Here is a 26104-nt window from a genome sequence, read left to right as displayed (position 1 = left end):
TCCCTGTGACGAATTGGGAATATGTCTGTACAATTTACAAATTCTGCTTGATATTGTGAAGTTGTATTATGAAATACTGCTACATCATGAATACCTATACGTATATGGATCTACCACTGCTGACAGGACCTGTTCAGGTATGCAGCAGACAGGGACAGTGGGGAATACTTAGACCGCACATAGGTTAAGCTTAAAAGCAGCTGCATCCTTAGAAAACCAGTTTTAGCTTTCTCTCCTGAATGCAGGTAGGAAGGCAGGAGCAGTAGAAAGTTACCCAAAAGACAGAACAAAGGGCGGGGTTTACATAGTGAGACACACAGAAACAGAGGGAGCCAGACTGGAAGGGGAAGTGTGGGGCAAGAGAGGGCAAGGTCACACAGAAGCTGGCTCCATGAGGGAGAGAGGTCACCCACCATGTAACAGGTGTCACCTGAGTCAGGTGACACCCTGCCTTCCTTCCTGGCCACTGATGGTCCCTAAGGACTGCTAAGGGAAGGGTGAGACATTACAGAAAGTGACGGCCATTACAGTTTCAGATGTTTATTGTTTTTATGATCTGTACTTTCCTATTCAGGCTCTGTAAGCTTAAAATGCCCTGGGGACCCAGGGAACCCGAGGCATGGATTCCCCTCACAGCAGTTCGGTAGGTGGCTCAGAAGGGCGCATCCAGCCAGATCCATGACTCTCCCATTGTGATGCTTGCAGCCAGATTTTCAAAGAGCTCAGCTCCCAACAGACTGGGTGCTTTTGAAAATTTGGTCAAATGCTTTGGTGCGTAAATGGGAGCTGGGCTCTTTCAAAGATCTGGCCCATAATGTCCAGTCACAGCCCAGGTTGTGGGGCCCAGACATAAGCCAGGGGTGGGAGGAGTTGGGGTGCAAGACACATGCTCTGATCTATCACATTCTCCCTGGCATGCTCCATCTCTGTGTGTCAGTCAATGCTGTTCAGTCCTGGTACCTGTTCTGATGGCCTTTTGGTCTAGTTTAGTGAGCAGCTCTTGTGTGCGCTGGGTGTCGTGGGCCAGAGCGAAGGCGTAGGCCAGCAGTGCCTGTGTGTAGGTGCTGGTAATGTTGGGAAGGGCACTAGTGAGGCAGCTCAAGGCCTTGTTCACCACGGTGCTCTGTGGAGCGAGAAAGCACATACAGGCAATGGCTGCACAGACATACAATCATATACACGTGTGGGGGTACGTACACACAGGCAGGCTGACACACACAGAGGAACAAGTGCACACGGGTTTATATGCAAGGGAATATGCGGGCACTTGGGACGATCCTCACAGTGCTTCGCCTGGGTACACATGGGTGCCCCTACACAAATAGCCTCCAAATTCCAGGCCAATGCCTTGTACCACCGCTGGGACTGTACTGGGATGTTAGTGTGATTACAAGCAACAGGACTCCATCCACGTGAGCTCCCTCCCAGTGATGTGCTCCGCACTGCAAGCTGTCCCCAGCAGCGCCCTCCCTGTGGAGTGGTTGGACTTCTCTCCCTACCCCAGCAGTGCCTTCCTCTTGACTGCAGGTGCAAGCTCCTCCCCCCAGTAGTGCCTTGCCCATGCCCACCCCAGCAAGGCAGGCAGGCGAGTGAAGTGCCGGCACTGAGCTCTGCAGGACTCAAGGTGTCCAGAGAGCAGGAGTGGCAAAAGGAAGGTCCTTAATACTCACACTCAGTGCCTCCCCTATCTCCAGATGTGCTGCAGTGATGTAGGCAGCCAGGGGCACCTCCCCATCCACGCCGCCCTGCAAGAAGCACAAACACCCAGAGCTAGGAGAGGGGCTCAGGCAGGATGGGGACCAGTGACCCCCCCTCCATCTCTATAAAGGCCCCTGAATCCCCTCCCTCCCCTGAACTGATCCCCCCAAAGGCAGAGAAGGAGGAAGTGTCAAGGAAGCCGAGCTGAGTCAAGCCCCATGGCTGCCTGTGGAGCTCTGCATGGGGTCTGCAGGCGCCACACCATTACCTTCATGGCCGTGTGGAAGAGCTTCCCCACGCTCCTGAAGCAGCCGCTGGGCAACTGGTAAATCTGCAGCCAGCTCAGTGCATCCCGGATATTCTTGTCATCTAAGAAGATGTATGGCCTGGCCTGGCCAAAGCACTTGGCCACAAACGCTGTCAGCCTGGGGGCAGGGAGAGAGAGCATGGAAGAGGGGGACGAGGAGAGGGAGAGGAGTAGAAAGAGGGAGAGGACAGAGACAGAGTGAATAAGAAATGTGGATAAAAGAGAGGTAGAGAGGAGAAAGAACAAGGCAAAGGAGTGAGTGAGGAAGAGGGAGCAGGAGGAGAAGGAGGTCAGTCCTTGATTAGAGCTCCCCTCCCCCATTGTTGTGCCATGTGCTCAGTCCCATTTCTCTGCCCAGTTACTGTCCTCTGTCCCAGAGGCGGCTGCATTCCCATGGCTTGTCTGAGGCACTATGGGCCTATCATGAAGTAGGAGGGGCATGTACAATGCACAGCATGACACTTATAATTTTCCCCATGCAGCACTGGGAAGAGTCCTGAGGGGTCAGTGACAGCCCAATCCCCCAGTTCATAGGCTCCTGGCTCCCAGACTGCAGGGAACGAGAGAGCTACCCCAGAACTTACCAGGTGTTACCTTCCTGGTCTGTGGTACCAAATGCACTGTAGGAGCCATCATGGTGTTTATAGAGCAGCTGCCTCTGGTACCCTGGAGAGAGGTGCAGAAAACTATACTGTCACCCACCAGTGTCAGGGAGAGGATATTTACAGAGTGGTCACTGAGTGGGGGTAATGTAGTGTTTATAAGATCATTGACAGGTATTTACATGGGTGCCAGACAGAGGAATGGATTTGAACAGGGTGGGTGCCGGAGAGGGGCTACTGGCATGGCCGGTGCCAGGTTGGATGCTAGTGGAGCTGGGCTCAGGGTACTTGCCGCTGCGCAGGAATCCCGTCGCCCTCTCCCTGATCTCTGGGGTCAGCTGCCCCGTCTTTTCCAGATACTGCAGCACGTAGATGATGGGGGCAAACAGCACCATGTTCTGCTCCCCACAGCCACTGGGCATCTGCACCAGCCGATCCAGGTTCTGCAGTGCCGTCCCCATGATGTCACCTGCCGGGCGGGACAAAGCAGAGAGAAACCCAGATGGTGCAACAGGGATAAATCCTGATTGGCTGAGAGGCGGGGAGGTTAGGTCTCCTGTTGGAATGTTCCATTATAGCATGGTGATGGTAGCCCCGTCCCCTGGTGGAATTGCAGCCTGAAGTATGTTTTTTGCCCAGTCTGTTAGCATGTTCCATTATTTATTGCACTGGGGGTGGAGATGTTCTCACCCTGGTGGAACCTTCCATTAAAGGATATTTTCCTTTCCTTGGGAGGACTCCATTGCTGCATGGGGTATTTCCACCCGGTAGAATGTTCTGTTACAGTGAAGGTTTATATTTACTCCGGGAAAGGGAAAGTTCCATTACACTGGGGGTTATTTTTTCCTCCCACTGCAAATATTCCCAGAGGGCAGGTTGTTTTACATCCCTGATAGAATATTCCATTGTGTTCATGCGTGCGGGGGGTTATTTTACCATTAAAGCAATGTAGGGGCGGGGCAGTACTTTCCCTCTCAGGTAGACCATTCTTTTATAAGGAGGGTGTTTTCCCACCTCCCGGTTGGACTGTTCCATTATAACAAGAGATGGGTTCGCTCACTGGTGGAATGGTCCATTAGATGGGGGGGATGGGGAAGTTCCCTTCCCAGTGTTCAGCGCCTGGGCTGGGATCTGCACTCGGAAGCTCAGTGTCTATAATTAAGACTTTACCGGAACCTCTCAGGGCTGACCCACTGGGGAGAGGAGACGGGGGGATCCAGGCCTTTCCTCGTGCGATCCCCTGGGGTAGCGGCTGCTGTTTTTGGTCACTGCCGGAGGCTCCCACAAGAAGAACAGCCTCGCTCCTGCTGGGTATTTTGGGGCATCCAGCCCCAGCTGGAACCAGGAAATGCAGCCATGGAAATGGGAGGAAAATGGCCGGGACTTTGTCAAATATCAGTGGAAGTTTTGGGGGTTCACAGTTTGGGCTTCCCCATGGCCATACTCATAGACATAAGGTCTGGATCAGAGTCACCTCAGAACCCCCTGCCCATGGCGCCCAGGGCTGAATTCCTTACCCGTGACGGAGATGGTGGCTCTGGCTGAACCTTCAACCACATCCGGGGGCAGCTCCAGGGACACAGAATCCTGCGCTGGAGTTACTGAGACCCAGGTGTCAAACAGGAAGAGAATCAGAAAAAACGCCCTCCAGAATCCCCAGAAAACTCTCCCACTAGAGCCAGCTGTGCTCCCGCATCTCACATACCCCTCCACGGAACTTCCAGCCGACCCCACAGACTCCGTCTCTGCTCTCCTCCCTGCCCCATCCACTCACCTAGCCCTGAGTTCTCTCTTCCTCCACTTTATTTCCCCCACTGTGGGTGCGAAAGCCTTCTCCCCTGCAGCCCCCACTGTCCAGAGCAACCTCCCTGATTCTTCCTGCCTCAGTTACTCCATCACAGTTCAAACCTCAAAGGCATATTTAGTCTATTTATCTGGACCTCTAGATCTCACTAATTCTGCTAATGGCCTCGTCATAAACCATGGAAAATGTGGAGATGGGAACCGAACTCTGAAATCCCCTCCAGTCCATCCTCTAGGGGCCAATGCAAGACTGTTCCCTATAGACTGGATCAGTCCAGAGCTGTATCTATGCTATATCTAGTTGCCCAAGGGAAGTAGCTTTCACCCTTGTATGCTAGCAGCAAGGACATTTATATTATAGGCTCGGTCCTGCTCTCCTTATTTAGAGGGAGCTCCCATTGCCTTTCAAATTGGAATCAACTTATATAGCTTGGCCAAGATGACAAAGCAGCAGACATGATTGCCATCTATGAAAACCCAGGAGTTGGTTAGCAAGAGGCCTTAGAAGGGGTAAATCAGGTGAAAGGGGGAAATTTGAGTCTGGATATGAGGAAACATTTCTTTGCAGTGAGACAGTGGAAACGTGCCCCCCAAGGGAAGGGGTGACAGCCCCATTACTTCAATCATTTAAAGCTAAGACTGGACAAAACCCTGAAGAACAAGGAACAATCCTGCACTGGGACCTACACAGACAAGATGTGAACTTACCTACCTCCTTCAGATAAAACACAAAGGCTGCTCCTGTAGCCTTTCCCAGGGCTACAGAATCCCCCCTACCCACCTGCATCTGCTTATGCCCCTTTGTCCCATCTGAGCAGCCCACCTACCTCCTTTAGGGCAAAGCAGGGCGCTGTGAGCCTTCTCCACAAGAACTCCCTCTGGCTATTGGGGAGGAGACAGCAACATTGGGGACCAGAGAGGAGGTGGAGAGAGGAGAGACATAGGGTTACAAATAGGTTATGAACCACATGTGTTTTCATGGCAGGCTTCTGTGAGAACCCGTCCTTTTCAGACATCTGTCTGGTTTCTTGCTCCATGCAACTCAAGGACTTCAGAGCTCCTGACAAGGCTGATTCCCAGGCTAGGGGCCACTGCAGTGGGGCCTATGTGAAGGGATCAGTTGGCTGCGTGTGTTATCCCAGCATCTCAGATAGGGCATAGAGGAGGCAGGATCAATGGCCACAAGGCAAGCCCTGATGCCAGGGCATGAGGGGGATGAGGTTGCCCGCAGAAGGGGGCACAAAAGGATCAAGGGTTGGCATAAAGTAGAGGAAACCTCCTTCAGAAGCATGTCCTTTGATCCTTACTGGAGGGACCCAGCTAGACCCTGGCTCAGGCCTGGAGATGCCAGTTAGTTCCCCTAAATAAGAGGGGGCATTTTCAGACCCCAAACTTCACCCCACTGAATATGGGGGCTGAGCAAAACCTGATTTCAGATGTCCTCCCCTTTAGCTATGAGAAAAGAGCTAAGTCCAGTCCCAAACTGACCTGGACTAGAAGGGGTTTGATCAGTGTATCTGTCCGTCCTCTCTCTGGTATAAATGGTAGTTCCCCTCCACAGAGATCTTTGGTGGCCAGGGCCTCTGTGCTAAGGGTGATATTCACCGATCCTGAAAACAAGAGACGACAGATTGTCCAGCAGCCATCCCCTGTGGAAAACACCCTCCGTTACTGCTATAGATGTCACCTACCAGAGACAATGAATGGAACCAGTGGCCTAGAGATGAATGGCTCTTTGGCCCATTCCTGATCCTGCCAGTGCCCCTGACCTGAGGCTAGGTGGCAATCGGTGCCCTAAAGCTAAAAGGCTACATACTCCATTCTTCTTATTTAGTGCAATCTGCACTGCAGACCAGTAATTGGCACAATTGCCTCCTCCCTGGCTGTTTCTCCCTCATCCCCCCATTCTCCTCACCTAGTTGTTTAGCTGTGACTCTCCAATTAAATGTCTTGGCTTCATTGGCGCACAGGCAGCTGGTGTAGACGCAGCCCTCACACGGCTCCAACTGGAAGTTTGGGGACTCAGCCAGGGTCACTTTGATCTAAGGGGCAGCAGTGGTGCAAACAGTCCAGGAGATGATGAGGAACATGCTATCCCCACCTGCTCCCAGGGTGAGTCAGGGACCAACGTGACCTCTCACCCACCCTGACCCCTCACTCCTTACAGAGCCACCAGCAGGACTCACCTTAATGCACTGCAGCAGGTAGTTGTAGACAGTAGCTTTCAGGGTGAAAGTCTCTCCCCGGATCACAGAGTATGGCAGTGTGGGCTCTACAAAGAAGGGCTTGAAGGCCAGGAGGCTGGTGGTTGGGGCGAGTCCAAAGCCCACCTCTGATGTGCAGAACATCCCAGCTTTCCACTCAGTGATGGTGTCAGGCACCATGACTGGGACATCCCTGTTTCCAGTGGGACTGAGAGGAAAAATCATGCAGAGATAAAATCCTTTACTAGAAGGCATCAGGCGGTCATGTCTCAAGAAGGCACAGAGCCCTTATTCCCAAAGCGCCCAATCCAATGACTGCAATCAGAACAACCTGAACTATGGGGCCTTTGAAATCTGTATCCAAACCCACATCCCAGTTTTGTGGCTTGGGCCCATCTCTGTTCTTCACTCATACCACAGACAGAATTTTCAAAGACTCACTGTTCAATTGTGTTAGACACATCAGTAAACAATCTTACCCTGCAAAATGCTAAATACCCTCAACTTCCATTGAAGTCAACGTGGAGTCAATTGTAGATGATCTTTGAATCTCTACGTTCCCCACCGAGCCTTGTAGAGCTCAGAGCTGGAACTTTCACTGTTAAAATTTCTGACTGGAATAATTCTGGCCCCTGATTTTTATGAGTCAGACTGGCTTTTGTTAGGGCAAGGGTACCCTGCCTCAGAACAAGATTCTTCCACTAGCCAGAGAGATTTCATTAATAATAATGCCTGGCACTTTCCACAGACAGCATTCACCACCTGTGGATCTAAAAGCCTTTTACAAACATAGGTGAATATTATTACTCCTACTTCACAGGTGAGGGAACAGAGAGGTGAAGTGACTTGCCGAAGGGCAGGGAGAGTTAGTGGAAGAGCCAAGCAATAGAATCAAGGCCTCGTGACTCCCACTTCTGTGTGCTAGGAAGACAGTCAAAATGTGAGGGCACATTAGGGGCCTGTTGAGTCTATGTAAGGTTGCTGGGTGTCTGGTTTTTGACCCGAACGCCCAGTCAAAAAGGGACCCTGGCGGCTCTGGTCAGCACTGCTGACTGGGCTATTAAAAGTCCAGTCGGCGGCGCAGCGGGGCTAAGGCAGGCTCCCTGACTGCCCTGGCTCCACGCGGCTCCCGGAAGTGGCTGGCAGGTCCAGCTCCTAGGCGGTTTGCCGCTCAGACACTCAACCCTCCGGCTGAACCGCCACCTCTGGCTTCTACCCCGAGGCAGGCCACTACTTCCGGCTGCCAAGAATGAAGGGCGGGCGCCGCGGCCAAGAGGAACTCGGAGGGAGGTGGCCAGTGCTGCACAACGCCCCTTGCAGCTGGTCAAACCCGGCAGCGAGGATCCTGCGGAGACCCAGCACCACAAGTCGCAGTGACACCGCCCATGTGCAGCACTGGGCATGGGGTGGGGAGGCAAAGCATTTGTGCTGCCCCAGCTGGAGATTTACCAGCCTGAGCCTTCCTGCACTGGAGGCTGGTGCCAGACTCCCCTCAAGCCAGGCACAGGGATTCCCCGCTCTGACTGAGCCTCTTCGTGCAGCCAGCTGGAGCACACCCAGCACTGGGGCAGCGCTCCAGGATTTGGGTCAGCAGACTGCAAGTCCGGACACAGAGCTGGTGCTAGCCCATTGGGGGCCAACGGGAGCCGCTTGAGGTAAGCACCGCCCAGCCAGAGCCCGCACCCCCTGCCCCAGCCCTGAGCCCCCTTCTGCACCCAAACTCCCTCCCGGAGCCTGCACCCCCTCCTGCACCCCAACCCCCTGCCCCAGCCTGAGCCCCCTCCTTCATCCCAAACCCCTCATCCCCAACCCAACCCCAGAGCCCGCACCCTCAGCCGGAGCCCTCACCCCCTCCCGTACCCCAACCTCCTGCCCCAGCCCAGTGAAAATGAGTGAGGGTGGGGGAAAGCGAGCCATGGAGGGAGGGGGAATGGAGTGAGCGGGGGGTGGGACCTCGGAGAAGGGGCGGGACAGGAGCGGAGCTAAGGTGTTTGGTTTTGTGCTATTAGAAAGTTGGCAACCCTAAGTCTATGCCAAGTTTACAACACATAGTAGCAGTGATTCTGTACTGAATGAGTGTAGCTGAGTTAGTCAAGAGATTGTCATGTGGATGACATCACAGTGACTATTAAGACAATAACCCTATGCTTCATCAGAGAAGAGAAAATAACCTGCCAATAGATAACTAGATTTATGTCTCCAGCAGTAGGAAATGTTTTCTTTGACCCTAGAGAATCAATTTTTGCCAGAGATGTGTATAATGAGAATGTTAAGTGGACTAAGCACATAACAGGGATGTTTTCTATGAGGACAATGGGCGGACAGGATGGATTTACAGGCCACTGCCCCAGAGCAGGCAAGGTGAGCAGAACCTGGGCCCTATTTCTCAATGATCTGAACAGAACCCAGACTGAGATACAAAGGAAAACAACAAAAGAAGAATTGTAGGAGTTAGAGACAGAATAGCTTTGTTAGCTCATCCTGTCCCTCTGCGGGGGCTAATGCAGGACAGTTCCTAGAGGGCTAAACAGGCTGCTCTCAGTAGTGGGATAGTATAATATCGTACTCTTACACCAAACAAACATCATAATGCTACAACAGGTTTGTTTCTCTTTATTCACACATCACCAGCCTCCAGTGAATGGATTCAAGCTCTTATGATCATGGACATCTAACAAAAGAAAACTGACTGAAATTTCAGCCACCAAACCCTGTTACCATCAGCCTGGCAGTTAAAGGACCCACAATATATTCATCTAACCATTTCCTTAGGTGTGCGACTCAGCAATTTCCCCCACTTTTGTAGAACACTAAATTCCAACTGGATCTTTGGCCATCCAGGATCATGCTAAGACGGCCAAATTTGGCACTGCTCTACTTACCCAACCGAAAACAAATCCCATATCCATGTTTCTGGGAAATACTTGCGAACTTTCTCCTCAACTGGAGGTGCAGGTGGAGAAATGGTGGTCCTATGTTCTGTTGTTGTGAGACTCACGAGGAATGCTGGAGGTTACAAAAGAGAGGTTACTTACTCTGTGTAGTAACTATAATGAGGAGTCTTGTGGCACCTTAAAGACTAACAAATTTATTAAAGCATAAGATTTTATGGGCTATGACCCACTTCTTCAGATGTATGAGAGTGAAAATTACAGTGGTAGGAGTAAATATACAGGCATAAATATATAGCACAAGAAAAGATGGGAGTTGCCTTACCAAGTGTGTGTGTGGGGGGGGGGTCAATGATTCAATCAGGGTGGATGTGTCCCATTCCGGACAGTTGACAAGAAGGTGTGAATGTCAACAGAGTAAAAATTACTTTTCATAGTGCTAACGATGCCAATTCCATCAGGGTGGATGGCCCATACTCAACAGTTGATGGGAGATTACTTCTTGTAGTGACCCAGCCATTCCCGGTCTTTATTCAGGTCTAATTTGATGGTGTCAAGTTTGCAAATGAATTCCAGTTCTGCAGTTTCTCGTTGAAGTCTGTTTTTGAAGGTTTTTTTGTTGAAGAATGGCCACTTTTAAGTCTGAAATGGAGTGTCCAGGGAGGTTAAAATGCTCTCCCACTGGTTTTTGAATGTTATAATTCTTGACGTCTGCTTTGTGTCCATTTATTCTTTTGCATAGAGACTGTCCAGTTTGGCCAATGTACATGGCAGAGTGGCATTGCTGGCAAATGATGGCATATATCACATTAGTGGATGTGCAAGTGAACAAGCCCCTTATGGTGTGGCTGATGTGGTTAGGTCCTGTGATGGTGTCACGTGAGTAGACATGTGGACAGAGTTGGCAATGGGGTTTGTTGCAGGGGATGGTTCCTGGGTTGGTGTTTCTGCTGTGTGGTGTGTGGTTGCTGGTTCTTCGAGATGTGTGTCCCTACGGGGACTCAACTTCAGGGTGTGCGTACACCTCATGTTCCTTAGACTGGAGATTTTCATTAGCAGTGTTTGTTCAGCCTGTGCATGTGCCCTTCACTACCACGTGCCCCACACCAAGACTACAAAGAGCTGTGCAGGTAAATCATCCTCAGTTCCTTCTCTACCAAAAAGTCTCAAAGAGGAAACTCCAAAGCAGAGGGGCAGGAGGACAGGTATTGGAGCACCCACAGGGACACACATCTCAAAGAACTACAGTCACTGCATAGGGTGAGCCATCTCTCCTCTTTCTTTGAGTAGTGCCCCAATCAGTGCTCCCCTTCAGGTGACTCCTGAGCAGTATCCTCACAGGGAGAAGGGAGCCATGGAACGGAGCCCAGAACTGAAGAGAGAACCACTTTTCCATCATTGGAATCTGCATTGGATCTAGAGACAAGTAATTTTAACTTGTTCTTTCTCTATTTTAGCCTCAGATCTTACCTCATTTTCACTGGTGATCACTATGGTAGATGTCCAATTTCTACTCACCTTTCTGGTGAAAACTGAAACAAAAAAGGCATTTAGCACTTCCACCATTTCCACATTTTCTGTTATTATTTTTCCCCCCTTGTTGAGTAACGGGCCTTCCCTGTCCTTGATCTTTCTCTTGCTTCTAATGTATTTGTAGAGTGTTTTCTTGTTACCCTTTATCTCTCTAGCTAGTTTAATCTCATTTTATGCCTTGGCTTTTATTTTATCCCTACATACTTGTGTTGTTTTTTTATATTCATCCTTCATAATTTGATGTAGTTTCCACTTTTTGTAGGACTCTTTTTTGAGCTTCAGATCATTAAAAATCTCCTGGTTAAGCCAGGGTGGTCTCTTGCCATACTTCCTATCTATCCTACACAGTGGGATAGTTTACTCTTGTGCTCTTAATAATGTCTCTTTGAAAAACTGCCAACTCTGCCAGCTGCCAACAGCAGATGATACGAAACTGCTGCAGATGATACTAAACTGTTCAAGATAGTTAAGACCAAAGCAGACTGTGAAGAACTTCAAAAAGATCTCACAAAACTAAGTGATTGGGCAACAAAATGGCAAATGAAATTTAATGTGGATAAATGTAAAGTAATGCACATTGGAAAAAATAACCCTAACAATACATACAATATGATGGGAGCTAATTTAGCTACAACAAATCAGGAAAAAGATCTTGGAGTCATCGTGGATAGTTCTCTGAAGACGTCCACGCAGTGTGCAGAGGCGATCAAAAAAGCAAACAGGATGTTAGGAATCATTAAAAAGGGGATAGAGAATAAGAATGAGAATATATTATTGCCCTTATATAAATTGATGGTACGCCCACATCTTGAATACTGCGTACAGATGTGGTCTCCTCATCTCAAAAAAGATATACTGGCACTAGAAAAGGTTCAGAGAAGGGCAACTAAAATGATTAGGGGTTTAGACAGGTCCCATATGAGGAGAGATTAAAGAGGCTAGGACTTTTCAGCTTGGGAAAGAGGAGACTAAGGCGGGATATGATAGAGGTATATAAAATCATGAGTGATGTGGAGAAAGTAGATAAGGAAAAGTTATTTACTTATTCCCATAATACAAGAACTAGGGGTCACCAAATGAAATTAATAGGCAGCAGGTTTAAAACAAATAAAAGGAAGTTCTTCTTCACACAGCGCACAGTCAACTTGTGGAACTCCTTACCTGAGGAGGTTGTGAAGGCTAGGACTATAACAGCATTTAAAAGAGAACTGGATAAATTCATGGAGGTTAAGTCCATTAATGGCTATTAGCCAGGATGGGTAAGGAATGGTGTCCCTAGCCTCTGTTTGTCAGAGGGTGGAGATGGATGGCAGGAGAGAGATCACTTGATCATTACCTGTTAAGTTCACTCCCTCTGGGGCACCTGGCCTTGGCCACTGTCGGTAGACAGGATACTGGGCTAGATGGACCTTTGGTCTGACCCAGTACGGCCGTTCTTATGTTCTTATGTTCTCTCTCAAACTGTTTTCTCCTTAGACTTGCTTTCCATGGGATCTTACCTACCAACTCCCTGAGTTTCCTAAGTCTGCCCTCTCAAAATCCATTATCTATTCTGCTGTTTTCCCTCCTACCATTCCTTAGAATCATGAACTTTACCATTTCTTGATCACTTTTACCCCAGCTGCCTTCCACTTTCAAATTCTCAACCAGTTCCTCCCTACTTCTCAGAATCAAATCTAGAACAGCCTCTTCCCTAGTTGCTTTCTCCACCTCTGAAATAAAAAAATATCTCTAATACATTCCAAGAACTTGTTGAATAATCTATGCCCTGCTATACTGTTTTCCCAACAGATATCTTGGTAGTTGAAGTCCCCCATCACCACCAAGTCCTGGGCTTTGGATGATTTTGTTAATTGTTTAAAAAAAGCTTCATCCACACCTTCTTCCTGGTTAGATGGTCTATAGATGACTCCTATTATGACATCATCCTTCATTTTTTACACTTTTATCCTTACCCAGAGACTTTCAACAAGTTTGTCTCTTATCAGAGACAAGCCACTCCTATGGTGGCTTGAAACTGTTCCCTTTGGTCTGAGGGAAAGTGCTGAAGTAAAGAAGTTAATTTTGTATTGTTCATGTTATTATATTTCACCATGAGTGCCTGGTAATTCACAATACAGAATTGTAGGGTTGCAGATAAATAGGAATTTCTCCATAAAAGGTCCAAAGCACTTCTGGTCTTTGTCAAACGGGGCTGACTTATTATGATGTTGTTTATCCAGCTCACTCACGGCGCCCACCACCAGAGAATTAGGAGGGCAGTGGGAGAATAGGAATTCAGAGGCCTTATTGAGCACATAATATTTTTTATCATCCCTTTGCATGTTGGTGGTATGGTCACTTGAGTATGCCAAATCATTTTTGTAGGATTGAGAAGGCCTTCATTGACAGGGCTGTGAACTCTGGTTGGAGTTGCTGAACAAAGAATGCTGAGCAACTTGTGCTGCAATTCTTTGACCTCCTCGAGAGGTATCTGTAGGGAGCCTGACACCCTTTTTATGAAGTTCTGGAATTGCCAAAAATCATCAGCCATTGACGGAGGAGGAGACATTACCACCTCATCAACTGAAGATGATGAGATGGTAGTTTGGGGCGTAGCCTCTTTGTCTGTCCTAGCCTTCTGTTCCTCAAATGTCTCCTTCTGTTGAGATATGTTCTGGGGAGGGGAAGATGGTATCTCCCTATCATCCGGTGGGTGGGGCTCAGGGCCCTGGAGAATTGTTGGCAGTAAGCACCCCAGGGATCCCAATATGGCAACAGAGACCCATACAGGAGAGGGGGTGGAATCCAAGGTTGCTCCCAACAGCCATGATGTCTTCCCCGAAATTCCTCTCTCTGTGTCTCTTCAGGTATCAGAGAAGGGGTTCTTGTGTGGATAAGAAGGAGAGCCCTGGACTGATATTGAAGATACTGCAGGGAGGTCCCCATCACCCTCTTCTTTATCCAGTGGAGGAGTTCCCATTGAAAAGGGTGGTGAGTCAGATGGTATTGAGGATGGATGCGAGTCCAGAGACCACATGAGTCTTAGTACTGAGAGGCGCTCAGTGCCCGTAAGCAGTGGAGACTCCGGTTCATCTGCCATAGATAAGTCCTTCGAGTACCTAAATTCTTGCGGTACTGAATGGTGTGGCAGTACCAATGCAGCACTCTGACTGTCTCTAGCCATAGGCAGTAGCAAGGATTTTGTGCACTCCGAGGTGGGCACCGACAAAGACAGAGGCTTAGCTTTGTGAGGTACCGATGAACCCGTCAGGGTAAAGCTATGTCTGATGGTACCATTCTTCTCTGTATGGAATACCGGTCTTATCCAGATGGTACCAAAGCTCTCTTGGAGCCATGTTTGCTCTCAGACAAGCTATAGGGTTTCCTGGCCCTGCCAGTACAGGAGGAACTCTTTGCTTCTACAGTACTGGGTTGCGACATCAAACTTCTGATGTGGTCGAGCTACTGGGAGAGTGAGGTCTTTTGGAAGCAGACTCCTTAAGAAGGGAGTCAGAACTTGTTTTCCTGGGATTTCTAGAGGTGTCTAGAGATTTTCCCTTCCTAGGAGAGTGTTGAGCCAGTGCTGAAGACGTGCTAGATTTGCCTGGAGAATGTTGTACAGTGCGGTTCTCCTGATCGGGCTCTGAAGTGGGGGCAGAGGGAACACTCCATCATAAGAAGCTGCAATTTGATTTCCTATTTTTTTCTTGCCCTGGATTTGAGGGCTAAACAGATGTTATACTTCTGTGATACGTGCGACTCTTCAAGGCAGCAGATGCCCTTCGAGTGTCAATCACAAACTGTGATGGCCTCCCAGCAAGTGAAGCAGCATTTAAACCCCCATGAACCAGGCATGCCCTACTGAGGAAGGCAAGCCTCCCGTAAGAGAGGGGAGAGGAGAAACAATCCTCAAAATAACAAACTACGCTAAACTTGCTAACTAATAAGCTAGACTAAACTAAAAACTAGGTACAACATCTAACCAAGGCATGCGCCGGGCAGACACACTAAAGCTCCATCTCAAGCCAAGGTGGTTGAGAAGGAACTGAGTGCAGTTTGCCCGCTCAGCACTATATAGCTTCAGGGCAGGGCATGAGGTAATAATGAAAGGTGCAGGAATGGGTCAAACAGACCCCGTTATCAAAATCTCTGATCGAAGACGCATGGGGCATACACATACCTGAAGTGGAGCAGCCATAGGGACACTACTTGAAGAAGATTCAATTACTATAGGAACCTCAGAACCATATTCAGGGTAGCTGAGTCTCCCATTTGGCTCAGAGACACAAAGTGTGGATGTCAGCTAATCAGATGACAGACATGTCTTAAACAACAGCCAATTCACTGACATTTCAGAGGGATGAACCCCTCAGTCACAGACAGTCCAGAAAGCAAGTTCAGGGCAAAGCAACATTTTGTCTCTCTCTCTGTTTTCCTGTATCACTTGCAATCACAGCATGGACTGCTTAACTTGAACTCTGTGCTGGTTTCAGCTACAAGACTGAGCCCTCTAGTGAGAAGTAAGAGGAGGCAGAAATGTGCTCACTTGTGAGAAATGTAGGTCTGGTTAGCATGGGGAGTGTTCTCTCCAACTCAGTCACCGTCATTGTTGTCATAGCCACAGTAGTTGTGCACTCTCTCGGCTTCTTGATATGGGTGTTGGATATGATTTTCAAGCCCATTTCCTGAAGAAAGAAAGAAAGAAAGATGTGCTGAGAGTTTAGATATCAGAAGCCCATCCTTCCCTTTCCCTCTGTCATCAACCCTTTGTCCCTCAGGCTGCTCATTTCCCTTATAAAGCAAGGACCCAGTTCTCCCACTGCTATATGATATGAGTCTCTCACTTTGATTCAAGTGAGAATTACTCATATCCCACAGCAGTGAGACAATGGAGCCCCTTGAGTTGATTTATCAGGCCTGACTCAACCAGTGCAAGTTTATTCTCCTTCAAAGTCTATGGGGCCTATGGGGAAACAGCAGTGTTCCTGTTGGACATCTTTCCCATATACATCTCTTATAAGTGGGTTCCTCATTGCACAACAAGACTGTTTCCTATTGGCCACTAATGTCAGATGCCCTCAGCAAACTGCCCAGTGAGGCATCAGTGCTGAATTGGCCATCTAATTGTAGGCATTCTAACCCACTAACCCATAGAGAATGAAGAGCTAAAGTAAAACTGACCGATAATGTTTGGAGCCCTGAACCATCCCACCAATAGGATATCAATGTGCAATAACTAAATTTCCTATTGTCACTAATATCAGGTGACTCATCCAGCCAATCAATGGAATATCAATGATTACTAGAGCTGTTTCCTAATAACCTATAATGTCAGAGGCCCTGCTCCACCTAGCCAGTGAGGAAGAATCAAAGATCATTACTCTGAACACCATAAACACGTCAGGCTGGTGAGGTTCTCGAGACCAGCATAAGAAGTCATCTTCAGATACTTGGTAAGGGTATCCACCACGAAAAATATGGGGGAACAGCCCATAGATCTGGGAAAAGCAAGAAAGAGGAAAAAAAATACCAGTCAGTGGAAAGATGAACCAACATACACCTAACACACCAAAGATCTGTCTGAATGGTTGTTCCATGCTATCATGTATGGAAAGCTTAGACCCAACATATGAGATAGACTCTCCAAACAGGCTCTCAGTCACTCTGCTCCATTTCTCCTATTTTCTTCTTGGAGAGGCAACATGGTCTGGTGTACTGAGCATGAGACTGGGAGACAGGAACTAATCCTGGATTTACCACTGTGCACTGTGTGCAGACCAATGAATTATGAAGTTTGTTTACCAAAGAATGCTGCTACATGGCTGGTGATCATGTAATCACCAAAAGCTTTGGTGGTGCATTAAGATCGACAACGAAATATCCAGTCAGACCACCTTAAGGACTTAGCAAAAAATGGATCCCAGTGGCACTCTGTCTGTCCCTTTGGGATTGGTGATGACTCTGTGACCTTGAGAAAGTCACTTCCCCTGCCTGTGCCTCACATTCCCCATCTGTACAGCAGGGATAATGCTCCTATCTCCCTTCATGGAGCACTCTGAGCGCCTTGGAAGGACAGCACTGTATAGATGCAATGTAGTTTTCTTATTCTCTCTCGCTCGCTCTTCCTTTCACAGAGACAGACAGACATAGAGTAATTTACCAGGGAGTTGCTCAGTTCTTTCTCTGGCCTCATCAGTAGGACACTCTGATCCACGGCTCGGACAGCGCAGAGGGATCTGGGAGCTGCCTGCAGCTGGAGGCTGATCTCAGATCCAGGGAGGGCCTCATCCTCTGAGAACCCTATCTTCACCTTAAAGGGCACAAGGGGAAAGAACATGAGAGGGGAGAGGAGAAAGGCAGAGAGAGAATCCCCTCTGCTGATCCGCCTGCAGGGTGGCTAGAGCAGAGAGGAGCCCCACATAGTCCAGGTGAAGGTAGTCCCCTGGGATTCCCCTCTGGTGAAGCCAGTTGCTTCAGGAGAGAATGAAGCGGCTATGGACTCTGAAGGGATGGACAATTGAGGAGTAAGGACAATTGGGGAGTAGGGGAAACATGCAATAATGATATTAGAGGCACCTAAACAGCAGAACACACCAGCACAGCCTTCTGAGGGCACATCATTCCACTGCTCTTCTCTCCACACCAGCTCGTCTCTGAATACCAGGTCAAATTCAAAGGACTCAGTCCTCCTCTTCAAACCCTCCATGGGACTGGCCTAGGTTTCCTAAAGCAGTGGCTCTCAACCTTTCCAGACTACTGTACCTCTTTCAGGAGTCTGATCTGTCTTGCGTACCGCTAAGTTTCACCTCATTTAAAAACTACTTGCTTACAAAATCAGACATAAAAATACAGAAGTGTCACAGCACATTAATACTGAAAAAAGGCTCACTTTCTCATTTTTATCATATAATTATAAATTAAATCAATTGGAATACAGATATTGCACTTACATTTCAGTGTATAGTACATAGGGCAGTATAAACACGTCATTGTCTGTATGAAATTTTAGTTTGTGCTGACTTTGCCAGTGTTTTCATGTAGCCTGTGGTCAAACTAGGCAAATATCTAGATGAGTTGATGTATCCCCTACAAGACCTCTGCATGCCCCCAGGGGGTGCGTGTACCCCTGGTTGAGAACCACTGACCTAAAACACTTGCTCACCTTGCCTGATCATAGCTCCCCATGACAGCTCCTGTGGAATAATGGAGCTGTCAATCCTCGGGAATGAGATTTGTGTGTGCAGGACACAGGGCTCTCTCAGCTTGTGGTTGAGGAACTTGATTCCAAAAGACATTAGAATGGTCACAGATCTCAGACCTTTCTGAGCAGAGGGTAAAACCCTCTTCTTCAGCTCCCCTTCCCCTAAGTGCCTCACCAAAAACCACACATTGAAATACAGGTCCCTACATTCCCAGTGAATCATTACCCCAACCACTCAGTTACACCCAGCCACCCACATTTATCTACTCCTCACACCCTCATAACCTTGTTGCATTCCTTCCCCAGACGCGCACACCCACGAACCCAGAGCTCTCAGCCATGAGTCCTACCTCATTTTTGAAGCACATGGAGACCCTGAAGGGGGCGCTATCAGCTATGATTCCTCCAGTGGGGAAGATGACATAAACTACAATGGTAGGAGCTGGGGCATAGTCGGAGGTGAAGACCAGAGGGATGAAGAAAGTGCCCGTCATCACTGGATTTGGGGTGGGGGGAAGGAGAGAAAGAGAGAGGAAAAGAAGGGTATGTTTCCACTACCAAATGTACCAAGATCTTCCCCTTTTGCCATCACTCTTCCTCTGCCATTTTGCTCCCTTTCTCCCTGCCTTTGTCGCATGGAATTGGGGTCTCTCAGAACCAAGGAGATTTCCAGAGAAGCCCATGAAACAATCAGTGTCCCCATGAACTCCTCAAGCTCTGACCTGCCATTATAAATCAGCCAGAGGATCTCCCTGTTGCTAACCATCACCTGAGGGGGCTGAAAGCTTCAGTTCGTTGGATGTTAGCAGATGTCAGCCTTGCAAGGAGTGAGATTCCCAAAGTTACCCTACATGGCTTACATCATGGAGCAGAGCTTGTGGGGGACACAGCACAGCACAGAATGATCTCTGTGTAGAAGAGGTGCCTGCACTTACTCTTTGATGACCCAACCAAGAAAGTCTTCTGACCTGAAAGGACAATCCCCACTTTCCCAATGACCTAAGGGAGAAGAGAGAAAGAGGCATGAGAGAAGGGCTAGGAAATGCCAGAAATACATTCAATAGCTTGACAGCATTACGCAGACCAGACTCTCCATGGATGGCGACTTAGGGAGAATGGGACATAGAGCCTTTCACCCTCCATGGCACCAGCTACAATTGAGCCACTGGGCAGGGGGGAGTAGATGGCTCAGGGGAATAAAGAGCCTAGGATATGAAAACTTTTACCTGTCAGGCACCAGTTCTGATCTAGTCCAGGGTGACTAATGAGCAAAAGTCCTGCCCATTTGACAGCTGATCAGTGGACTTTATTATTGAAATTATTTAAGTGGCCCTGTTCCTAATGGCCCAGTTGCCACATTGAATAGAGGGAAACAATAAATAAATGGCCACTACACTGGACATCTTAGTATAGAGACCAAGGACTGGTTGGGCCATGGATGTTGAACTTCCCTCTCACCTCCCTAAAGGTGGTTTCTCAAATGCAGAGCTGAGGAACACTAGCAGGGAGGCAGAGAAAGGGAGAGAGAGAGAGAGAGAGAGAGAGAGAGAGTGAGAGAGAGTGTGTGTGTGTGTGCACATGTGCAGACACATTCTCTGTTCTGTGCAAACAGGGCTTGAGTCTCTCAAGGTTTCTGATCCAGCATATTTAACCCATCACCATCACCTCCTTGCACTTCCCTAGTGACTCACATAATAGGAAAAATCCACACTCTTGGGACCATAACTTAGGTCTTTCTCGTAAATTCTGAAGTCCACCTGCACCCTCTCATTTTTGCCACAGGGCACTGTTCCTGGCACACGTACGATCCTGAGGAAGCTCTTGGTGGTGGAGTACAATGGCTGTATGAAGTGGTAGGCATTCTGGTAATACACATTGACTGTCCCTGGCACATATACTGGGTCCTGAAGCAGGAATCTCCCCTGTCAGAAAATAAACAGTGAACTCTCTGGGTGAGTACATCAGATGAGAGAGATTCTGGGACTAGGGGGGTCAAGATCCTAGACATGACTTAGAGATCCTAGGCCAAATTCATCTCTGGTGTAAATCCACTGGATTGAAAGGAGCTACATTACATACTAACTTGCTCGCACATACCTAGGCCGGAATGAGACGCTCATGATTGGAATAGCAGTAGGTCAGGATTGAGGGATGCCAGCAGTTATGTGAGGAGCCCAGGGCTAGCATAACTTGGATCCACAGTTTCGGAATAATGTACATCAGAGGAGCTGTTTGGTGGGAAGCCAAGAACTGGAATATCCAGAGGTGATGCAAGTCTGAAATACGGTTCTTCATTAGAACTGGTGGGGATTGGGAGGAGATGCCTGCAGAGCAATAACCTGGTTCTGGAAAGTGGTATTAGTCCCTAACTTTCACAAATCATGAGATGGAGTCTTCCTCACTTACCTCCAAAGAGACTGAGTCACCATTCCAAGCATTTGTGTTCAGCTCAAAGGAAGCGCTTCCAGAGTCATCTGTGATGTACGTCCTGTTAAACCGCAGCCTGGTGTAGCTTTGTATAAGGTAAACTGGTGTGTTATTCATTGCTTTGCCTTGGTGATCGACAATTTTAATCTGAGAATCACATGGGGAAGAGAGGAACACAAAGCTGTTTCATTAACGTACGGAATCTCCAGCTCCATCTCACCCAACTCGCTGTCAGTATCTCCACAGGCAGAGAGAACACCCCAGTTGTCATCAGCGTTACCAGCATCGTCTCCTTTATTGCCATATGAAGAGACGCACGCAGACTCATCAGAGGGTTGCTTGCAGGGCCGGCTCCAGGCACCAGCTTCTCAAGCAGGTGCTTGGGGCGGCCGTTCCGGACAGGGGCGGCAGTTCCAGGTATTCGGCGGCAATTCGGCGGACGGTCCCTCATTCCGCCTGGGAGTGAAGGACCTCCCGCCGAATTGCCGCCGCAGATCGCGATCGCGTCTTTTTTTAGATCGCGATCGCGGCTTTTTTTTTTTTTGGTTTTGGCTGCTTGGGGCGGCCAAAACCCTGGAGCCGGCCCCGGTTGCTTGGGAGCCTGGCCTATGGAATTCTATACTTTCAAATGTTTGGGGTTTCCTTGAGGTCTAACCCTGAACTCTGAATCCCCCGGATTTTTAGTCCTTGGGGCTTTTTTTAGCAATTCACATTCTTGTACAGGGTTTGTATTTTTTACCCTTAAGTCACTGATTTGTACCTCAGTTTTAACCCCATCTGAACCAAGTGTTTTGGCTAGGAATTACTCAGTCTCTGCCATCCCAGAGCTTGTGTTGGGGACAGAGCAGGGCGAGGAGACACAGCTGAGGATACAGTTGGGAGCACATTATTTCTGCTGTACTCTCTGGAGGGTTTAGCTAAGAGTTACCTTCCCTCTGTAGATCTCGCCAGTGTAGTAATAAGGATTAACCTCCTCAAACGTAGCCGTGCCAGCTGTCCTGGAGATGAAGAAGCTATGGGAGGCATTGACCTGCACCTCTGAGTGAAAGGGACAGGAGAAGAGATGGGAGGGAGAGAGGCAGGGAACAAAGAACCATCCCACTGGGCAATTCCACTAGAGAGCAGGCCCTTTGATGACACAAACGTGTGTTAGGCTGCACACATTTTATACCCGCAGGGAGATGGTGCTCACAGGACCCTGGCTATCTGGTCTCCCCACCTAATTACAGAAGGCTATCGGAGAGCTGTCAGTGACCCACCATGAGACCAGACCACACCACCCCTAGGGACCCACAAAGCAACATGCCTTATGGGCTTGAGCCCATAAGGGGGTAGCTCCAGTGCCTAACCAGTGAGACTGGACCACAGAACCCCCTTTGGGCTCAAAGAAGGGCCAGTCCCAGAGCCTCCTGTGAGCCTGTATCTCAATGCTCCCAATGGATTAAGAACAGGGCTGACAGTCTCTGATGTCCCTGATAATACTGGTGCATGTTTATTCAAGTGCCTTTCCTATACCCTCAAAGACTCCTCTGAGGTTACCTGTGCCATCCTCTACCAATGTGACCACTGCATCTATGTTGCTGCGGTAATCGGGGGAGATCTGGTTGAAGCTAGAAAGATACACAGACGTGGAGAAGCAACCCATCTTATCAGTCTGAAAACAAGAGAGAGCAAGGTGATTGGTGCTGGGACAGCACCGCTGCAGGAGGGACAGATGTCACAGAATGAGCTACCTCTGTGTCAGAACAGAACCCCTGCTCCTAAGGAGCTCAACCCGCTCTGTGCTGCAAGGCACTTGAAAGGGGTGTCTACACTGCAGCTGGAGAGTGCTTCCGAGCACGGGGAGACAGAGGTACTAGCTCTGCTCAAGCTAGCGCGCTAACCGTAGCTGCATGGCTGCAGCCACACTGCTACTTTTAGGGCACTAGATCAGCAGAACTAGCATGTGTCAGTCCAGCCTCGCTGCGAAGCACCCCCACCCCCCAGGGGCTGTGTAGACACACTTCAAGAGTTAATGAGGTAAGTCTCACTAAAACTCCGTTGTATGCACATAGTGCTGAGCCTTTGGCTTCCGTCTGCACCACCACACAACACGACATGGTGTCAGCAGTGGGTGGATTTCAGCACCCAAGAGAGCAAGACAATGAGAGAGGTGGTCGGTTGGTGGTTTTGGGGAGGAAAGGCGTGTCAATGCTGAGGTTGTCATTTTTGTGGTGGAAAGGCCTCTCTGAAGAGGAGTCTACTCTGTTGCCCCTGTTAAAAGGCTTCTCGGGCTTTCTGACATTAATATGTGTTACGTTAAATCTGAAATGGTTCCGTGGGAAAAATCATATAAAACAGGCAAGGTTAAAAAAGAGAATAGACAAGGGATGAACTACCAAATAAGGGACAACTGCCAAGATTATTAACAAGAATAATAGAGGCAATGGCAGCTGGTTATGGGGCCAGGGAACAAAAACAGGTTTTAGGCATGGGGTGAAATCAATTAAAATAACACGTCTTGTATTGTGTCTCCTTCCCCTTGGCCCACCTCAGCTGGCATCGCAGCTCCTGCTTCACAGGACTGTCACCCTATGGGGCTCAGCTCTTGCTAAGTGGCTCACCTGGTTGTTGTAGTGTTGACAGAGAGGAGGTCGCTGGGTACTGTAGAAATACCACCAACTCTTCTGGCACAGGCTCACCTGGATCTTCCCCTGCACGCCTTTCCCATAGGTGTATCTATGTGAGAAAGTGCGGGGGGTGGGAGAACACATGGAAAGGGGTACACACACACACACACACACACAGAAAACAGAGGAATCTCTCTGGGTGGGTGTGCTTTAGTGTATCTCCAGATCTGATTTATGTCATGGATATTCACAGTGTATCAAGATAGATGCAGCTGTACAAGCAACGAGAACGATCTTGGCCAATCTCAGGCAGTAAGCAGGGCTGGCCTGGTCAGTACTTGGATGGAAGACCTCCAAGCTGCTGGTTTTGTTAAGTCTTCTCAGACTCTTCCCTCTGAGTCAATGCCCCGGTATCTCTCTCTTTATCTATCTGTGTAAGCTCTTACCCTGCACTCATCACTATGGTATCTGAGCACATAGTGCTAGGGGAGCCTGTGCTGCAAGGAGTGAAGTGGTATAAGTGATGTTCAGCAGAGACGCTCCACCCTTTGCGTCTGTACTAAGGGCTTGTCTGCACTGGCAATTTACAGCGCTGCAACTTTCTCGCTCAGGGGTGTGAAAAAACAGCCCCCTGAGCGCAGCAAGTTTCAGCGCTGTAAAGCACCAGTGTAGACAGTGCCCCGGCGCTGGGAGCTGCACTCCCAGTGCTGGGTGCTACGCCCCTCCTGGAGGTGGGGTTTTTAGAGCGCTGGGAGAGCTGCCACGACCACACAAGCCACGTTAAAGCGGTTCCACGGCAGCACTTTAGCGTTGCCGGTGTAGACTAGCCCTAACTCCAGTGCCCTGAGAGATAGTAGAGGCGTGGTACTGCAGGGTCTGATGAGGGTGATCAGTGAGGGGCTGCTCTTCTTCATCAAGCTGTAATTCACATGTCCTGGCCAAATTCCATCTGGAGCCATCCCATTCTCCTCCCTAGAATTTCCCTCCAGTATCATCTGGTGAAACTGTTCTTCCTTTCCCCTCTCATTGTCTTGTTCTGTAGTGCGACTACCACAGAATATCTGCTGTGCTCCACCCCAGAAATGGTTGTATTTCAGTGGTTGGGTGATCCCCGCATATGCACTCTGTCAAGAGCTCGGAGATCCTTTAGGATGAAAGGAGCTAGAGCAATGGGAGACAATTAATAATTAGGGTGATTTTTCTAGCTATTTAAAGATGTCAAAGGGCTGCCAGGAATGAGCTTGGCCTAATATAACCGAGACATGGTGAAATATATTTAAAGTCACTCAGTTAAATTCTCCCTTTGAGGTTCCCCTAATAGATGCAGGGGGGTTGCTCATCCCAGGCTGGAGTGTATTAGCAGCTTCCTCCCCCCTCCCTCCCCCAGATCAGCCCCCTCACCTGCCACACACGCGGAGTGGAAAGGTTTTATCCAAAGCATAAATCTGAGTTGGCTCCTCAAAAACCACTTCAAATTTTGGCAGCACTGGAAGGAAAGAACCAGAGAGAATGGAGGGAAGAGTTACAGCCTGGTGAGGAGCAGGCCGTGAAGAGAATGAACATGGGCTGGACCGTAGTAGGGTTGGGGGTCCCATTTTTTTCTTTTATGAAATGTAGGTATAGTTCCACTCCTCCCTGATTCTCCCTGTTGGTGTTGGAACTGTGGCTCTGTAGGGACCCAAATAACAGTGAATTTGTCTGTTAATGTCTCTCACCCAGGGCTGCCCAGAGGATTCAGGGGGCCTGGGGCAAAGCAATTTCAGGGGCCCCTTCCATAAAAAAAAGTTGCAATACTATAGAATACTATATTCTCGTGGGGGCCCCTGTGGGACCCAGGGCCTGGGGCAAATTGCCCCACTTGCCCCCCACCCCCCCCGGGCGGCCCTGCCCTCACCTTATGACAGCCGTTTGTAATGAGTGGAGAGGGAAAGAGGCTGCCATAGCTATCAATGTGCTCCTGTTGCCCCTCTATAGAAACCAGGCAGAAAACACTGAGCTGTGAACCCCTTCTCCAGCAGTTTTCGGAAGGGGAGTATACAAATTCAACTTTGCCCCCTAGAAATAACCAATGCACTCACATGACTTAGGAGCATATGTCCTATTGAAAGTCAACATTCTCCTGTGTCACTTGGGCTCTTTTGAAAATCGCCCCCTAACATCCTTGGTATAGTCAGCTTTGGGGATCAGCCAGCTGTGACAGAAAGCTCCAGTGCTACTATTGTCCTGTCATAGCCTCTACAGTCTGTACCTAACCAGACTGGTGTGTACACACAGTTCTCTTTGTCCACACTAAGCGGGGGGTCAGAAAGTCATCTCCTTCCTTAGCAATATCCAGGGATATCTTCTCAGATCAGACCAGATTTGATTCTCTTCCCTATCAGAGGTGACTACCTTCCCTCCTAGAAAGCACTTCCCCATCCATCCACAGGAGATTTCTCATACCAAGATGCAGTTCCTCTCCCCAGGTGTGATCTGTCTCCCACAGATAAAATTCCCCCTGCCCTATAGCTGTCTTTCTCCCCAGGCGTACCATACTCCTCCACGGAGAAGCTGCTGTGCGCTTTCTCTTTGGCCACGCTGATGATGTATGTCCCCAGTGGGGGCTCAGCAGCTAACTGGAAATACAGATCTGCAATGCCTTCCTGTGGAGCCACATCCAGCCATTGGCCAATCCGGTTATTGTTAGGGTCCTGCACCCGCAGCAGAGAGGCATAATTAATTGCTCCAGCATCTAAATGATCCAGAATCCACAACATCCAGCTATTTCAAGGGTTCTAGATGATATTACCTAACAGATTCTAAACTGGCCTTGGCTCTAGAACCCAAGTTCTAAAGCTTCTAGAATCA

The 26104-nt window shown here is 48.9% G+C and overlaps 1 protein-coding gene across 1 annotated transcript in view; it reads right to left on the bottom strand.

Moving 5' to 3' along the window:
- LOC112113122 (alpha-2-macroglobulin-like protein 1) overlaps positions 1-26104 on the bottom strand; it is a 36188-nt gene that overhangs the window by 5657 nt on the left and 4427 nt on the right. The window contains exons 6-28 of the mRNA XM_024209307.1: positions 25788-25947; positions 24659-24743; positions 23252-23366; positions 22188-22302; positions 21577-21686; positions 20628-20795; positions 19913-20143; positions 19157-19220; positions 18572-18717; positions 17181-17330; positions 16402-16518; positions 15567-15705; positions 9497-9620; positions 6597-6822; positions 6326-6452; positions 5899-6020; positions 5238-5292; positions 4125-4208; positions 2900-3076; positions 2590-2671; positions 1967-2123; positions 1671-1745; positions 961-1123 (exon numbers count right to left, since the gene is read on the bottom strand). Coding sequence (XP_024065075.1) covers positions 961-1123; positions 1671-1745; positions 1967-2123; positions 2590-2671; positions 2900-3076; positions 4125-4208; positions 5238-5292; positions 5899-6020; positions 6326-6452; positions 6597-6822; positions 9497-9620; positions 15567-15705; positions 16402-16518; positions 17181-17330; positions 18572-18717; positions 19157-19220; positions 19913-20143; positions 20628-20795; positions 21577-21686; positions 22188-22302; positions 23252-23366; positions 24659-24743; positions 25788-25947 — 2992 coding nt within the window. The remainder of the gene's footprint in view (positions 1-960; positions 1124-1670; positions 1746-1966; positions 2124-2589; positions 2672-2899; positions 3077-4124; positions 4209-5237; positions 5293-5898; positions 6021-6325; positions 6453-6596; positions 6823-9496; positions 9621-15566; positions 15706-16401; positions 16519-17180; positions 17331-18571; positions 18718-19156; positions 19221-19912; positions 20144-20627; positions 20796-21576; positions 21687-22187; positions 22303-23251; positions 23367-24658; positions 24744-25787; positions 25948-26104) is intronic.

Source organism: Terrapene carolina, unplaced genomic scaffold (assembly GCF_002925995.2).
Source record: "Terrapene carolina triunguis isolate 2854851 unplaced genomic scaffold, T_m_triunguis-2.0 Scaffold112, whole genome shotgun sequence".
NCBI lineage: Eukaryota > Metazoa > Chordata > Testudines > Emydidae > Terrapene > Terrapene triunguis.
The sequence above is the reverse complement of the archived record's forward strand: the minus strand, read 5'-3'. Positions and strand labels throughout refer to the sequence as shown.